General features: G+C 38.1%; 1 protein-coding gene across 1 annotated transcript in view; it reads right to left on the bottom strand.

Moving 5' to 3' along the window:
- Positions 1-2,338: 2,338 nt before the first annotated feature.
- Positions 2,339-11,601, bottom strand: part of WDR25 (WD repeat domain 25) — a 59,936-nt gene continuing 50,673 nt past the window's right edge. Inside the window, exons 5-7 of the mRNA XM_005520129.3 lie at positions 6,142-6,312; positions 3,824-3,964; positions 2,339-3,459 (exon numbers count right to left, since the gene is read on the bottom strand). Of these exons, the coding sequence (XP_005520186.2) occupies positions 3,238-3,459; positions 3,824-3,964; positions 6,142-6,312 (534 nt within the window). The 3' untranslated portion in view covers positions 2,339-3,237. The remainder of the gene's footprint in view (positions 3,460-3,823; positions 3,965-6,141; positions 6,313-11,601) is intronic.

Here is an 11,601-nt window from a genome sequence, read left to right as displayed (position 1 = left end):
AAAATTTATACATTACAATTTTATGAATAAAATTAATTAACCAACAATTCATTACCTTCTAAAAGCTTCATCTGACCATAATAATCCTTGTTTGCAGCCCAAACAGTATTTGGTAATTGCAGAGTGATGGAATACTGTGGATATTTTTTGATTACAGTTCATTACATAAGACAACAAGGAAGAATTTATGTTTGAATAATAATGAAAACTTAATTGACACCACTCTTCTAAAATACTTTCAATGACTAAATTTCAGTCTGTGTCTTAATCAGTTTTATATTAGAAAGAGATTTTAATGAGATAATGCTGTGAAAATAATTTCATTATATTATAAAACCTTTGACTGGATCTTCTGAGTAATAAAACTCCAACCACCTTGGAAATCCGACCAAATGCAATTCTAACTTCAATATTCTTGAAGATTATACAGTTCCAAGTTTCTTTTATTTTTTCTACTACTTCTAATCAAATTTAAGCTTATCCCTCCCTCTCCACCCCTCAAATAGTCTACAATTTATAGCTCCAAGATAATTTCAGGAGGGATAAATTCTAGACACCAGAATCACGCCTCAGCACACAAGTTAAACTTAAGGAACAACAGGGGTAATTGTACAAAATGCAGTTACTTTTCTCAGCAATGACTCACAAAGACTGCTCTCTCAGGACCTTTCCTCTATCCAGACATGCTCTGGCTGAGGCTGAGTGTGCTGAGAGCTCACTCAGGTAGAGGGAAGTGTTCACATAAGCTGAGGCCTCATCCACAAAGACGTTTGTACCACAAGCTCACATTTATTTCAGAGGCTTTTCTCAAAGCTGTACTTAACAAAATAACAGATAATATCCTATGGAGATAGATACCAGGTTGTAACAGGAACAATTACTGTGCTGCTCATCCTTCATGTAAGACAAACCTGGCTGCCCAAAGTTTTAAAGTGGTAACAGTAAATTTTGAATTAAAACACCGGGAGGGAAGAACACAGAGCCACCACCTTGGAAAATGCTGTGCAGCTGGGATTCAGCTTGCCTAGCAACAGGCGAGGGCTACTTCACTTCCAGCTGACCTCCTTCTGACTTTTATGAGGATCCCACAGCTTGATTTAGGAGTAACTCCAAAACCACTGACAAAGTTTCTATTTAAAGGTACAGCTGGCTTGTATATTAGAGGCACAGTGAAAAAAAGTGCAAACTTCAGCCTCCTGTTGAACAGCTCATTGCTGAACAATGAAGCAAGAAAAAAAGGGCAATCTGGGAAACAAAGAAAAATTGCTTTTTCATTGCAAGAGTCACTTAAATTTAAGTGACCCTATGTTAAATCCTGTTGTAGCTGTTCATAAGGTGATTAAAACCTGCAGCCACAATATCTTGGTCCAGACTTCAAACAATATAACTGGACCCACAGTCTTGGTACAGGCTTATTTCTTACTACAGCCAATAAGGAACATAAACTACAAACCAATGGAGTACATTATGCTCATTAATTGATTAAAATCTGCTGTTAGCAAGGGTGTTGAAAACTTTTCTCTGAAAAAGCACTTTTTAATGAGCATGCAAAAGTGGACAGAAACCCCTTGCATTTGTGCCAATATGAAAAATCAGAAGAATAAAAAGATGCTAGAGAGGAAAAATGGCTGCTATACATGGTTTCTGGATTCCATGACAGAGACAATTTACTCAGCACAATTACCCTGTGTGTGTTAAAACACCTTTGCAGGCTAACCAGACCAAAGACAAGCTTACACCACTCACTACAAGATAGTACATGTTTCTGTGGAATCATGATTAGGAATACATATGGTTTATGTGGTGCATAGACATATTATTTTTTATATATATATATATACACACAGGTACCTAAAGTATTTTCTAGAACCAAGCAATACAAATGCAGGGAACACAAATTTAAAATTCATTTACAAACAATCTCTATATATGTAAAAACACAGTAATGGCCTAATGAACTTTATATTTGCTGAAGAATAGCCCAGCTCCTGTCTGAGTGCCAAAGAACCTCCCCTTCACCGAATAGCATGATAGTTTTCTGTCCAAACAACACCAAGAATTATGGGAAAATGCATATGTGTTTGCAATAAATTAGTGTAACGTGTTAATTGCTTTCAGCCCCCGAGCATTGATTCCATTATAGGCTTGTGTACTAACTTGTCAAGAATAATAGGAGTAAAGTAGTAAACAGAGATAGCATGTATTAAAAAAAAAGTTTATTTTTTCCTTAAAATGTTTATACATAGTTTCATTTTGTTTTTATACAGTCAAGTTTAAACATAAGGATTTCAAACACCAATGTACTGAGTTCAAAATTAGGTTCAAGCTATCTCTCACACCTTTCCCTGGAACTCTCAGAAGGCATTTTACAGTAAGTTGAGCTGATAATAGACGATCCATTATCAGAAGAAGCAGTCCCACCTGCCCTCTGACCTTCCCCCTTCTTGTGCATAGAAGCTGTTTTGCCTTGAACTACAGTGTTGCTTCTCTAACCCTCCAGTGATCAGGTCAGGGAGCCAAGCTAGTTGAAAAAAGTGCAGAAAAAACATCCCAGGAAGATGGAATAGGTATTAACTGGTCTGAACATCATCCTCTGTTAAATAGTATGTCCTCAGCTTTCGGTGAAGAGGAAACAGTCTCATATCGTGACAGAGGAGGTTTAGATTGGGTAATAGACAAAACTTCCTCAGCCAGAGGGTTGTCAGGCATTGGAACAGGCTGCCCAGGGAAGTGGTGGAGTCACCATCCTTGGAGGTATTTGAAAGATTTGCAGATGTGGCACTATGGGACATGGTTTAGTGGTGGACGTGGCTGTACTGGGTCAAAGCTTGGACTCAATGATTTTAAAAGTCTTTTCCAACCTAAATGATTCTATGATAAACCCTGGTCTAAGAAAGCTGCATTGAAAAGTTGCATAAAAAGAGCGATAATTTTCTTAAATTTAGGTGCTTGCTCAAAGTAGAATGGGACCGGATGAGCACCGGAAGATTGACACAAAAGGGTTAAAAATTTGTCTCCAGGGTTGAGGGAGAGAGTAGGACCACTTTGCTCAAAAGCCAACCACAAAATCATCTTAACTGCATTATGAAAGCATAAATGTAGAGGTCATAGAAGACAACAGTCTCTCTCTTGCTTACAACACAACCCAACAGACTTTCACATTCCATACTCTGGCTTATTTCCTAAGCCTTTGACAGACTAACAGGAGAGAGACATCCTAAAATGTAACTCTGCTTGTTATTGCCATATCTTGATTTCTCCAGCCCAGTCACATGTTGCAAGGAGTGATGGCAAGACTGGGTGAAATATTGCACTCACACAAGCTTCTTTATGTGCAGACAAAGTGCGAATAATCCTTGAAGTATGATAGTTGTAGAAAAACACTTTGCCATCTGAACTTCCTGTCACCAAAAGTGTTCCATCTGGAGAAAATTCACAGCCCACTGCAAATCCTTCCACCTGTGAAAAACAATAACAGGGCAACTTTTGAAGCTGGTTTTGTGGTATACTGAAAATTAATATAGTACAAAACCTGCATATCTTTAAATAAATAGACACTAAATATTTCTCCAGTTCTTTATTAAGACACAGCTATATAAAAAACTTATTTAATCAAACCATTAAGCATTCATAAAGTCTTCTAATAACTATTTTCTTCAGAGTGCATATGATTGAAAATAGACTGGCACATGGGAAAGCAAATGAAGCCAATTAATATCTATCACTGATTTATAATAAAACAGCAGACATTAAAAAGCAGAGGTGCTTTGCTATCGATCTTGCTTTTAAACTTGGATACTGAGTTCCTGGTGGGGAAGGATACCTTGTGTCCTTCGTATCTTTTCTTTTTGTTGATTCGGTAGGGTCGCTGGGCAGAAAACAAAGCCATGTAGTTCCCGTTGGTCTGAGCCACAAACACAGACTCCTTTGGGTGCAGGGTCAGACTTGGGCAAGTGTAACGCTCCTGAAAATGATTACAAAGGAAGTTTTGTTGTATCAAACAGATTAGTTCAAGTGATTCAAGTTACCTCTTGACATACTTGAGAGCCCATGAAGGACAAGGGAAGGACAAGTCATCTCCATATATACATTATGTAAAGATACTTAACTCACTACAAACCACTGGAAGTCTTACATCAGAACAAATTCTAAATCAAACCTTTACCCTGTTTTCCTAGATATTGACCAAAACCCCCTCTCTCTCTGAGCCATAATTATACTGAGGAACAGCTACAGAAAGGTAACTCCAACCAGATGTTTCTCCATCATCCTCCTCCTGCCCAAGGAAACCCAAAGTTTGAATGTGAAAGTGAATCTTCTCCCATATCTCTTCCTCCACAGCCATACTGCGCTTTCCATGCTACTTTGTACAGTTCTCAAATCCTCCATCCTTCCAGTTCTGGCCAGACTGACAGGAACAGAAAACATCTGATTGAAACAGACACCTTTCCCCATCCCACTCTTATAAAACAGAAGAAGAAGAAGAAGAAGAAAAAAAAGTACCATTATTAGCTTCCTTATGACAGTGATGTGGGCTGCTGCTGGCTGCAAACTCATAAATATCTGCAGTAATTAGCAAGATTTGGCTTTACTGTACAGTTCCTATTTAAGACTGAATTAAGATTACTTTCAAAACCCTGCATGGTGACTCCCTCAGAAATCAACTGCTCTCACAAGGCTTCCACCAGGTCCAAACCTCTTCTAGTTTCAGCCTAACCTAAGGACAGAGTGCTGAGTTTTGATGCCATGAGAGCTTTGGCTGTAGGACCCATCTGCACGTGAACACGTGAAGAATACCAGCATGACCACTGGACACCATGGGCTGTGTGGTAGAGCAGGAAGAACATCAGATTGGTTTTGCTGTGTGATTTGGAAGTGAAGGACTAGGAAGTAACTTCTGGGTACTGTCAAGTATTGGGCACAATGCAACTGTGTGTTTCTGCAGAGAAACTGGGTCTGGAAGTATGGGACCAGAAAGCACAATACAATCTGCAGGAGCACGGGGCTGCATATTTTGTAGTAATGGGTTATTTTAGAGCTGTTAACTATTCATTTATTAGTGCACACAAACAATAGATAAGTCCTGTTGGCATCTAATATGTTTGGAGAGATGAGGGGCTTAGCCCCACCTAAAAGGTTTCAAAGGTGAAATTCAGAAAAGCGAAGCAGAGTTTGCAAAGTCATCACCACATTTTGTTTATTCACAGTGAAGAAAAGTGAGGGGGTCGGGGGGTGTGGAAAATCCTTTTCAGAGATGCTGTAGTCATGTTTGTTTGTTTGTTACTCTTTGATGCTGAACCTTTCTGGTCTGTAATTTATATATTCACAGTTATTTCTTTTTTCCTTTCCTATTGTCTATCCAAGGTATTGATAGGTCCAATATTGTACAAAGACAATTCTGGAAATTAAACACAAAACAATTCCATTAAATCGTCAACCATGTGTTCTTGTCAGCAGAGCACTGTTCATTTCAGCCAAAAGTATCTATATACAATCCAATCCTATTATATTACATAGGATATTAGACTTGGGTTTTCAAAAAAGACTCAAAAAGTTGAAATTTTCTATTAACTGCCTTGGTAATCTCCTTTGAAGCTGTCAGCCGTTCTAGACAATTTAGTCCATTAAATGTCTTGCTTGGTTAGACGTCTGGGAAATACTGCACCTGCACTGATAAATGCAAATTTTGCCTCTGTGATTATTCTGTATTAGGTATCTATATGCACATATCAGGTTGCTATTACAATGTGAATACTAAACTCAATTTGTCAATAGCCCTCATTGCAGCTGATGAAAAATGTATGAAAAAGTGTGGGAAAAGAAACATTGCACTATAGCATCTACTGCCATGCACCACTGGCAAACCACAATGACACTGCAGAGTCCTTGTCTAAATATAGCTTAGATGGCAATGAATTAGCACTGAAATGTAAATATTTTAAACACAAGGAGACCTCTCAGTCTTCAAGGTTGTTTTTTAATAACAATTAAGTGTTAGGTATAAAAACAAAGAAAGTCATCAACTTACATGAAGGGCATCTTATACATCACAAGACCTTATTGAAAATCAAATGCTTTCTTTTACTACACTAGTATGAAATATTAAAACATGACCTGAACACCAGTAGTTGTTAACCTTACATGAAAAATCTGATTGGAGATTTTTGCAGCACTTTGGAAGTCCCATGCAATGATGGTGCGGTCAGCTGAGTCTCGGCTCACTGCATCTGTGCTTGTAAGAAACTCTCTTCCTTCAGGGAGGAAGAGTATATCCAGAGTCTGTTGTACTGCAGCTTTGTACACTCTCAACACCTAGTGGACAAAAGAATTTGTTATTTTTTGACAGATTAGAACCTGATAACCTATGTTTTCCCTCTTTGTATTAATAATTATCTCCATTAAATTACATTATTATTTAAACATCAAAAGGTAACTCTATTTATAATGTTGACATACTAGTGTTTTAAATAGCTGGTCAATGTATATAAAGAATCAATATACATGAAAATTAAATTATATTTTAAAAAGCATCAGTTTGTACAATTTATATATTATATTTATATATACATAAGTCTGTAGTAAATAACCGAAGAATTAGAGTAAGGTCCAGAAAGAGCTTCAGACAACACAATGTCAAGCTGGGTCTACACAAACTCCCCTCAATATTATGATCTATTCTAGATTCCCTAGAAGAGGCAAAAGAATCCTTGGCAGCAAGCTGCCCCACCCAGTGAGCTGGGCCTTAAAACAAAGCACTCAGGGAGTTTGGGGTTCCAAAGTGGCAACAATAAACACATCACTGCAACCAGCTGGGGACAAGCCAGGCCAACCAGAGCAGCAACAGATGTTCCTTCAAACTCCCAAGATGAAAACCAGCAGACCTCAGGTGTCTGCATAGCAACACACACAGGCTGGGAACAACCAGGAGGGGCTGGAGCTGTGTGCCCAGTCAGAAAGCAAAAGGGACCTGAGGATCCTCCTGGACAACAAGCTCAACACGAGTGAACAGCGTGCAGCTGCAGCAAGGAAATCCAGCTGGCTGCTGGGGGACATCAGCAAGGACATCACTAGCAGAGACTGTCATTGTCCCAGTCTCATCAGCTCTTTTCAAGTCACACCTGGAACTTTGTGTTCAGTTTTACCCATGCTATACAAAAGACACGGGGACAGGCTGAAGAGCGACCAGAGAAGGGAAGCAAAGATGCTCCAAACACTGGGAAGCTGCTACACAAGGAAAGGCAGAGAGAACTGGGCTTGCTCAGCCTTCAGAAAAAAAGGTTTAGGGGAGACCAAGTTCCAGTATTTAAAGGGTGGCTACAGAGATGATGGAAACTCCCTTCTTACAAAGAGTTAAGTGGAAAAGAGGAGAGGTAATGGGTACAAGTTACACCTGGGGAGATTCTGATCGTACACAAAAAGTGGGTTAGATCCATGCAGAAATGGCTATCAGCCACAGGATTCTAAATATTTTAACAGCCTGTAAGCTGGATCTTAAAAAGTAAGAGATGTTTTTAATTATTCTAAGGAACACATGAACAATTTGAATTTCCTTTCTTTCCACCTTCCTTCATGAAATTCTGTATCTGTGTTGTCTAATTTGAATTTTGCACATCAATACTTTTGCTTTCTTTTTTCTCTGATTTGCCTCCAGTGAAGAGAAACTTCAAGGCAAGTGGCCAGATCAAAGCAAACCATCTCTCTGAATATGGTGATCCTTGAAACTAGGACATGGGAAGACTCCTAGTTATTAATATCTGAATCTCTCTCTCCAAGATAGCTAAAAACATAGCTGCCTGCACTTCCAACGGGTATTCAGAGGTTAGTCCTTCTTCTAATGTCATTAGAAAACCAACGGAGTGGAGAAAGTGCTTGAAGCATTATCCTGAAATGACTCCCAACTTTGTGAGGCATTTCAGTGCCTACCTGATACCCCTTATATACCTAGTGACTACTGACTTCAGGGCCCAGACCATTTGCAGATACTTTTTTTTTTTTTTTTAATAACCACCAAACAAACAATTTTCAGGTGTCACAGTGAAATATCTAAAATTATACCCATTTTACACTTTCACCAGTAAAAGAAAAATAATTCCAAGTACCAAACACAGCATGAGAACTTCTTGATTTCTTGCCTCAAACTCAAAAATCTAAGATTGTTGGGAAAATGTTCATAAAGCTGATCCTGCTTTAGGGTGGCGATTTACTTGTGGATGTCCTGAGGTCCCTTCCAGCTCTGCTTCCTGTGATCTCAGCATGTAGAAGAATGGTAGTGGCAGCTGCTCCAGTTGCTTTTCACAGGTTTTGTGAAATACACAGTTTAGACACATCATGTTTGCTTTCAGTGAAGAACCTTAGCCATGCAAGCACTCTACACATCCTATAATAACAGCAACAAGATGTAAACCTGCACACTCAAAAACTTGCACATTTCTCAGCAATCTGCCTGCTCTTTTAAGGTAGTGAATATACAAATGTGTTACTTGCTCTCATCAGATTTTACAGCCTCAGAATCTGCATAATATACAAAGCAATTAAACTTTGTAAAGCCAAAAGGGATATATCCATATTTATAGCCTACACTTTCTCTACGGAGAAATCACTATGCATATTTCTTCACAGAGTTATAAAAGGAAGTCTATAGTTCATTAGTAAAGTAGAAAATGAAGCTATTTTGTAGGAGCAAAAACGCAAAATAAAACCCCAAACTGAAAAAAAAAACCCACAAAATATAATAGCTGTAATGACCTCTAATGAGAAATGGAAAATCATACAGAAACCTGACAGCTGTAGGAACTGCGGGGGAAGAATGAAGTTAAATTGAGGGGAGTGGACACAAAAGGCAGAACCACCCTGACCCGCAGCTATTTAGCAGCAGGCACCTTCTCAGAAGTGACAAGTCCCAGCCAGAGAGTCAGCAGGAGCAAGAGCATGGAGCAGCACAAGTGTAAAAACAAGGACAAAGAGCCAGAAACAAAGGCCAGTTAGTGCTGGGAAATGAAGAGCAACAAAATAGAGCAATAAATAACAAAAAACTTAAGAATGGATATGCATGGTAGGGATTTTTAATCTTTTCTTATTTTAAAGATGAAAATCACAGAGATACTGTTTACATTTTCATCATCTAAAAAAGCCCCAAACTTGTGAAATGTGGGTACATATCCATCCATACATTGTGTCCAGCATTGTAAAGGGTTTAGGTTTTGGACTTGCTTTTAACAGTTTTTGGAGCAATAGATATCTCTTGGTAAGGAAAAAAAAGATACTGTGAAGTTGGTAATATGCAAATACTTTTAATATTTGCTAAAAACCTGTTGGGCCCTTACAAAAACTGCAACTATCAATTTGCTTACATTTTCACCAGAAACCATTAAATAATATTTGTTTGTCTGTTATGTAACAGAATATATAACCAAATTACCAGTGTACCTTAGCTTTGCAACAGAGAACTGTATATCAAAATCAGCACAAAAGACCTTCCTTTTCTATATGTTTGATACATACCTAAGAAAAACCATGCTGTTTTATCTTCAAACCATACAGAAGGAACTGACTTAAAGAACAGTAAATTAACACTTTGAATAACAGCTGGGAACTTGATATACAGAGTATTTCAATTGCCCCATAAAGACAGCTTTCAAAAATAATTAATTGCAACATCCCTGCTCAGGAAAGTACTCATAATTAAACCTTAGGCAATTAATTCATGACATGCCCGAAGAACTTTTCTGGGGAAAGCACCAGTTCAGTTTGCCTACCCTGCTGGCTTTAGTTTGTTAATAACAGCTTCTGCTCTTTTTCTACTTCCAGATTTATTGCCCATCAGCACTGGAAAACAACAGTTCACTTCCTCAATCTAAGAATTTTATGGATATAAAAGAATTCCTTTCAAAGGAAGGCCTAATGGTTTCTGGTGTCAACACAATCCAACATAATAACAAAGCTTCTTCAATAAGGTGGGAGTTCGTGGCTGCAGGAATTCAAAAAGAAAGGTAATTTAAGCAAATTAAATCAGTTTCAAACAGATTCTAATGGTTCTGGTGATTTGAAAAGCAAGCTGTGATGCTGAATTCAAGGCATACATTTCAGATGGGTGTTCTGTAATACTTCTCTGCATTAAGCACATACCGTGCACATACTGGTATTTTGTTTGTCAAGAAATCTCAAAGCCTCCAGACAAGCAATGCAGAAGCTGCTATTTGCCCCGAGCCTGTGCTGGTCACTTGTATGCTGTCTGCAATGCAGTTTACAAAAAGCACCTCAAATTTTATGTTTGTGATGAGAAAGAATTGTGCTTCTGTAGTCATTGTCCTGGGCCATCAGGAGAAGAGCTCTCAAAAGAAATCTAATAAGACTACAGGCAATATGGCTGGTCATCAAAAAAACCCTTAATCAGTCAGATCCATGGCTTCCAGCTTGTAAAATCTGGCATATTTTTTCTTTCATTTCTTGTCCTTTTAAGATTGTGTGATTTGGCACAGATCTGCCTCTTCCTACTGACATGCTGAGTAATTAGTTCAATGGGTGACTGATTAAATTTCCTCTGTGAAACAGTACTACACCATTAACAATAACAAAAAGTACATTTTAACTTAAAGAAAAACTTATTTTTTCACAAAATAGAGGGGGCTTTTATCTATTGTAGTGCAAATCATTTGTGTCAATCTTCTGTATTTCTCTCTATGCAGTTAAAAATCCCAATTTTTCTTTACTATTTAATTTTATTTCCCTAATTTAAAGGAAAGAAAGGATTTTTAAGATGAAGAAGTGGTTAACCTTAATCTGGTTGACCTCTAAGACTTCAGATATGAACAATGTACTCTGGTTTTTTTTAAAGTCAATTTTAGATCACTTTTCAAGATTTGAAAAGGCACAAGAATCTTGTGATGGAAATTGTCAACCATTTATAAGAAAAATAGAAAGATTTTTTTTATTTAAAATTACCTCCCCATCTCAAACAGAATAAGAAGTGAAATCCACATGTAGGAAAGATACATAAAGATACAGAATGGCTTTTCTGTGAGGAACTCACAGAAAGTTTTTATTACAAAACCAAGGAATTTTTGCTACAGAAATGAGATGACTGACTAGAATCTGAAAGAATTTGAAATAAAATATGAGCAGCATGGAGAAGGTGAGTGGCTTCCTCCATTATAAGACTTCAGACTGCAAATGAGCAGAAGGCAGCTTCAAAATGAACAGAACGAGATGCTTCTTCATTCTTAAATATGTAGTGTTACTACATATTTAAACTGAATTCCTTGCTCAAGGAAGTTGCAGATGTAAAAAGACCAAGAACAACCAATTCCACAGCGTGAAAACTCAAAGTGATCCAAGAAAGACAGAGGCAGGAAGCCCCCAGACTCTAAGTTAGAGAGGCTTAGGTAACCACTGCTGGGAATTGTGATAAAGACATTTGCTGTGCTTTTCAATTCTTGTTCTTCAAACATGTATTGGTCACTGCTGGGGCTGTAAAACGTGTCTAGAAATGGGCTGAAACTGGAACAGCCATTCCCTGACAGCTTCTCACTTGAGCACTCCCACTCCAAAAGGAGGAATGTTTTGCTCCTGGATCATTTCAGTCCCTCTGGGAGCACAGGAGTG

Source organism: Pseudopodoces humilis, chromosome 7, assembly GCF_049639895.1.
Source record: "Pseudopodoces humilis isolate 2021_Gansu_Grassland_sample_001 chromosome 7, ASM4963989v1, whole genome shotgun sequence".
In the NCBI taxonomy this organism is placed as follows: domain Eukaryota; kingdom Metazoa; phylum Chordata; class Aves; order Passeriformes; family Paridae; genus Pseudopodoces; species Pseudopodoces humilis.
The sequence above is the reverse complement of the archived record's forward strand: the minus strand, read 5'-3'. Positions and strand labels throughout refer to the sequence as shown.